At 42.4% G+C, this 5582-nt stretch overlaps 1 protein-coding gene across 1 annotated transcript; it reads right to left on the bottom strand.

Annotated features, from left to right (window-relative positions):
• Positions 1-242: 242 nt before the first annotated feature.
• On the bottom strand, positions 243-3988 carry LOC139382325 (dynein light chain roadblock-type 2-like). The gene is made up of 4 exons (XM_071126258.1): positions 3884-3988; positions 1071-1146; positions 726-893; positions 243-506 (listed from the first exon to the last, which is right to left on the bottom strand). The coding sequence occupies exons 1-4, from the start codon at positions 3884-3886 to the stop codon at positions 463-465; spliced, it is 291 nt and encodes a 96-aa protein (XP_070982359.1). The 5' UTR covers positions 3887-3988; the 3' UTR covers positions 243-462.
• Positions 3989-5582: the final 1594 nt, after the last annotated feature.

The raw sequence follows: 5582 nt of genomic DNA, 5'->3' as shown, positions 1-5582 counted from the left end.
AAGTTTGAAATATCCAATAAATGTCGTTCCACTTCATGATTGTGTCCCACTTGTTGTTGATTCTTCACCAAAAAATACAGTTTTTTATCTTTATGTTTGAAGCCTGAAATGTGGCAAAAGGTCGCAAAGTTCAAGGGGGCCGAATACTTTCGCAAGGCACTGTATATATATATATTTTTTTTAATCATATCATACAGATGTGGACATCGGAAACAGGAAAAAAAGGACATCTAGACATACAATTGTTATGACATCCTTGTTTATTGTTTTGAATTGACGACAATGGCTAAGAAAGATAATTAGTATATAGAGTAAGGCATCATATTGCAGAGTTTCAAAAGTAAACAAAAAAGAAAATACAAAGAAAGCAAAAAGTGTGGTTCAGCTAAACAAAACATATATTCTTGAGAAAGATCAGTGTGTGAGGAGCTACAGCCTGACTCTCACAGGAACATCCTGGGGCTATTCACTGGGGTTCTGGATGACTATCAATAGATACTCCTTGTCTGGAAGAGAGGAGAAAACAAACTGTAAAACCACTGAATGTGTCTCATTACATTTCACTGAATGTCTTTTATTAAATGTAATTGTTTCATTAACTTTACCTTAAACAATTAATGAAATAGTTCATAAATTAACCGCACAATATCGATGTGTCAGATATATTGATGTTCACATGTGGTTCAGGTTCTCGAGGGAGGCCCAGACACCTCTGCTTCACTCACCAGGTGCCACCATGATCTCATGCTTCTTGGAGCGGATGCGGAGGAAGGTCAAGTCGTTCTGAGGGTCGAGGTCTCGGACTGTGCTCCTGGCTTTCATAGTGAGCTGGTGCAGCAGACCAGCATACTGCACCGTAGTGGAGTTGTCTAAGGTAGTTCTGATTGGGATACCTGAGAATGACCAACACATAGCATCAACTTTAGTAGAGGTGATGAGAGTAGTACTGATTAGTTAGCCTGCTAGATATATTCAAATTGTATGTCTAAAGTGTAAAATTGTCTCCACATATTTGTGGCTATAGGTACAGCTCCTATAAGAGAATGTAGGCATGGGATTTTATTGCTTACCCTCGGCATTAACAACTATTGTTCCAATTACACCTTTGTGAGTTTGAATTCTCTTTAGTGTCTCCTCAACTTCTGCCTGTTTAGGGGAGAAAATAAAACAGCACAAAATCTTTATGCTTTAGCAAGCAGCTTTAGCACGCTCATCTGACCAAGACCCTCAAGACAGTCAACAGTTAGCATAAATGTTACCGCATTCATAGTAGCTAACCACTTTAGCGACTATTGATGATAGTATCTTCTGACTGGGGGAGTTTTGTTAAGAGGCTTGAAGCTTGCTCTAAACATTAACATGCCTCGCTTTTTGGAAATATAAGCAATATATCTTCAGAAATAAATACATTTACAAAAAACAAAAGCTTAAATTACTACACACCTTTATAGGGTTAGTGTTCCCACATGGCCATATCCACATGTAACATCGCTGGTTTATGGAAGACAGACGGAAGACATAGTCGGCCAACTGTGATAATTGGCTACTGTATCTAGCGTGCTCCGAACACCTGTGTGTAAGTGTAGTTCGTCAACTGGAGCCACACAAATTGTGGATCTGTGCAAAACTGCTACAAAACTGCCCAAGAACACTAAGGTAACCTTCCTAAATGACTACCACTCACATCTGTAGCCATGAAGTGCTTTGAAAGGCTGGTCATGGCTCACATCAACACCATTATCCCAGAAACCCTAGACCCACTCCAATGTGTATACCGCCCCAACAGATCCACAGATGATGCCATATCTATTGCACTCAACACTGCCCTTTCCCACCTGGACTAAAGGAACACCTATGTGAGAATACTATTCATTGACTACAGCTCATTGTTCCAACACCATAGTGCCCTCAAAGCTCACCACTAAGCTAAGGACCCTGGCACTAAACACCTCCCTCTGCAACTGGATCCTGGACTTCCTGACAGGCCGCCCCCAGGTGGTAAGGGTAGGTAACACATCTGCCACACTGATCATCAACACAGGGACCCTCAGGGGTGTGTGCTCAGTCCCCTCCTGTACTTCCTGACTGCATGGCCAGGCACGATGCCAACACCATTATCAAGTTTGCCGATGACACAAGTGGTAGGTCTGATCACCAACAACGATGAGACAGCCTATAAGGAGGAGGTCAGATACCTGGTCGTGTGGTGCCAGGACAACAACCTCTCCCTCAATGTGATCAAGACAAAGGAGATGATTGTGGACTACTGGAAAAGGAGGAGAGGGCCTCCCGGGCGCAAACCCAGAGTCTCTGGTGGCACAGCTAGCACTGTGATGCAGTGTCCTAGACCACTGCGCCACCAGAGACTCTGGGTTTGCGCCCAGGCTCTGTCACAGCCGGCCGCGACCGGGGAGCCCGTGGGGCGACGCACAATTGGCCTAGCGTCGTCCGGGTTAGGGAGGGTTTGGCCGGTAGGGATATCCTTGTCTCATCGCGCACCAGCAACTCCTGTGGCGGGCCTGGCGCAGTACATGCTAACCAAGGTAGCCAGGTGCATGGTGTTTCCTCCGACACATTGGTGCGGCTGGCTTCCGGGTTGGAGGCGCGCTGTGTTAAGAAGCAGTGGTTGGGTTGTGTTTCGGAGGACGCATAGCTTTCGACCTTCGTCTCTCCCGAGCCCGTATGGGAGTTGTAGCGATGAGACAAGATAGTAATTACTAACAATTGGATACCACGAAATTGGGAAGAAAAGGGGGGTAAAAATGTAATTTTAAAACATTTGAAAAGGAGGACAGAGCACGCCCCCATTCTCGTCGACAGGGCTGCAGTGGAGCAGGTTGAGAACTTCAAGTTCCTTGATGTCCACAACAACAAACTATCATGGTCCAAACACTACGACAAAGGCACGCAAAGCCTATTCCCCCTCAGGAGACTGAAAAGATTTGGCATCGGTCCTCAGATCCTCAAAAGCTACAGAGGGTAGTGCGTACGGCCCAGTACATCACTGGGGCCAAGCCTCCCGCCATCCAGGACCTCTATACCAGGCGGTGTCAGAGGAAGGCCCTAAAAATTGTCAAAGACTCCAGCCACCCTAGTCATAGACTGTTCTCTCTGTTACCGCACGGCAAGCAGTACCGGAGCGCCAAGTCTAGGTCCAAAAGGCTTCTACCCCCAAGCCATAAGACTTCTGAACAGCTCATCAAAGGGCTACCCAGACCCCTCTTTTACACTGCTGCTACTCTCTGATTATTATCTATGCATAGTCACTTTAACTCTACATATTACCTCAATTACCTCGACTAACCGGTGCCCCGCACATTGTACTGGTAACCCCCTATATAGCCTCGCTATTCTTATTCTTACTGCTGCTGTTGAATTATTTGTTACTTTTATTTATTTATTTTACTTATCTACGTTTTACTTAACTTCTTAAAGCATTGTTAAGGGGCTTGTAAGTAAGCATTTCACTGTAAGGCATCCTCTTATATTCGGCGCATGTGATAAATAAAATTAGATTTTAACTATAGCTATGATTTTTATTTGAAAGACTCTTCCTGATATAAAAGATAAGGGGAATATCATAATATGTTTCGAAAACAGGTTTGAAATCGATGATTGCCTTTCCTAAACATTTAAACACAGCGTCGGAATTGTGGTTCACATGGAGCTAAATGCGGGCGAACGTAACCCCTGAAACCCCGTTAGGAAGGGTTTTTGAGAGCTAGCATAACGTTAGCTAGCAAGCTTAAGTAAAGTGGGATGGGTTGATAATGGATATTTGCTTTTGTTGCCGTCACGTATCTACCCTTTACATAACTATTATTAAACACTTTACATGAGGCAAAACATGTCATGTTAAAATTATTAATTATATTTTTTGTACCATATTTGAAGGTGCTGTCAATGTTGTTGTTGTCCAGCAGGCAGTTTCCTTTCTTCACTCCTGTCGCCTTCTGTTCTTTCTTCCTCAGTGATACCGCTGTAAAGCAGGCAAGAATAACTAAGTACTTCTGGGTCACGGATTTTTGGAATCCTTCAGAATAAGAGTCCCGTCCTGTAAACTTTGTAAGTGAATCATTTGGGCGAATATTAAGGAAAATGTTCACAATTATCGATATATTTTTCATAGAAAAACAAATTAAACGTATTTCTATGAAATATTCTTTGATTTATTTGCTGATTTTTTAAAAAACATTTCAAACCTACATGGTTAACAATGTTTTTGTGTGTGTACGCCACAGGAGGTTGGTGGCACCTTAATTGGGGAGGACGGGCACGTGGTAATGGCTCGAGCGGAATAGGTGGAAAGGTATCAACAACATCAAACACATGGTTTCCATTCCATTCGCGTCGTTCCAGGCATTATTATGAGCAGTCCTCCCCTCAGCAGCCTCCTCTAGTGTACGCCTATCATTTATTGCACCATACATGTGTCTCAGTGTTCTACTCAGAAGCACTTCTAGATTCCACATCCACAGATTTTACATCCCAATGAGTGTCGCTGCTCATTCTGCGGCCCTTAAAGAGTGGCATATCAGCTTAAATCCAATCTGTTTTCATATTGGACATATTACATATTGCACTGTACACAATTTTCTGTATGTTGTGTCGCAGTTAATGGGGGGTGCTTCTAGTTTCCAAATCCACAGACTATACATTACGAAGAGCATTGCTGCTCATTCTACAAACAAACAATCGGTTTATTCAAAAAGTCAAGAGAGACGCAATTTGGTAAAAAGCATGATTTATTCATAACAAATATCATGATGAAGTAAATTAATTAAATACTTTTCGTGAAATTGATCATCAACAGTAACACAGAAGTTTCAAATTATATGTCATCTAACAATTCCACAACAACTACCTAATACACACGAATCTAAAGGGCTGGAATAAGAATGTGTACATATATGGATGAGCGATGACCGAGCGGCATAGGCAAGATGCAATAGATGGTATAAAACACAATATATACATATGAGATGAGTAATGTAAGATACGTAAACATTATTTTTAAAGTGGCATTATTAAAGTGACTAGTGATCAATGAATTAAAGTGGCCAATGATTTTGAGTATGTATGTAGGAAGCAGTTTCTCTGTGTTAGTGATGGCTGTTTAACAGTCTGATGGCCTTGTGATAGAAGCTGTTTTTCATTATTGGGCAAACCAAGAGTGCAAGTCTGGTATGGAATGGCGCTTTATTTCACACTGGAAGCAAGAAAATAGTAAACTAAAATAGTAAATTTATTGTTTTGTAATTAACATATAGTCCTGAATTATTCAGTCCGCAGAGAGTTAAGGCGACAGTACAAAAGGGCAGACTGGATCTTGATTTTATGAACACAAACAATGGATAGTTTTTCCTGTACAGGGCTATATTTATGTATGGAAAGGAAAGGGGGATACCTCGTCAGTTGTACAACTGAATGCCTTCATCTGAAATGTGTCTTCCGCATTCAGCCCAACCGCTCTGAATCAGAGAGGTGCAGGGGCTGTCATAATCAACATCCAAGTCTTCGGCGCCCGGGGAACAGTGGGTTAACTGCCTTACTCAGGGGCAGAATGACAGATCTTTACTGGC

This window comes from Oncorhynchus clarkii, chromosome 2, assembly GCF_045791955.1.
Source record: "Oncorhynchus clarkii lewisi isolate Uvic-CL-2024 chromosome 2, UVic_Ocla_1.0, whole genome shotgun sequence".
Taxonomy (NCBI): Eukaryota; Metazoa; Chordata; class Actinopteri; order Salmoniformes; family Salmonidae; genus Oncorhynchus; species Oncorhynchus clarkii.
The sequence above is the reverse complement of the archived record's forward strand: the minus strand, read 5'-3'. Positions and strand labels throughout refer to the sequence as shown.

Bases quoted from the DNA above. Each gene is read 5' to 3' on its own strand.
- LOC139382325 (XM_071126258.1), bottom strand. The intron at 894-1,070 runs GTAAGCAATAAA...GGTCATTCTCAG, and splicing joins AATAGTTGTTAATGCCGAGG to GTATCCCAATCAGAACTACC. The intron at 507-725 runs GTGAGTGAAGCA...CCTCTCTTCCAG, and splicing joins TGAGATCATGGTGGCACCTG to ACAAGGAGTATCTATTGATA.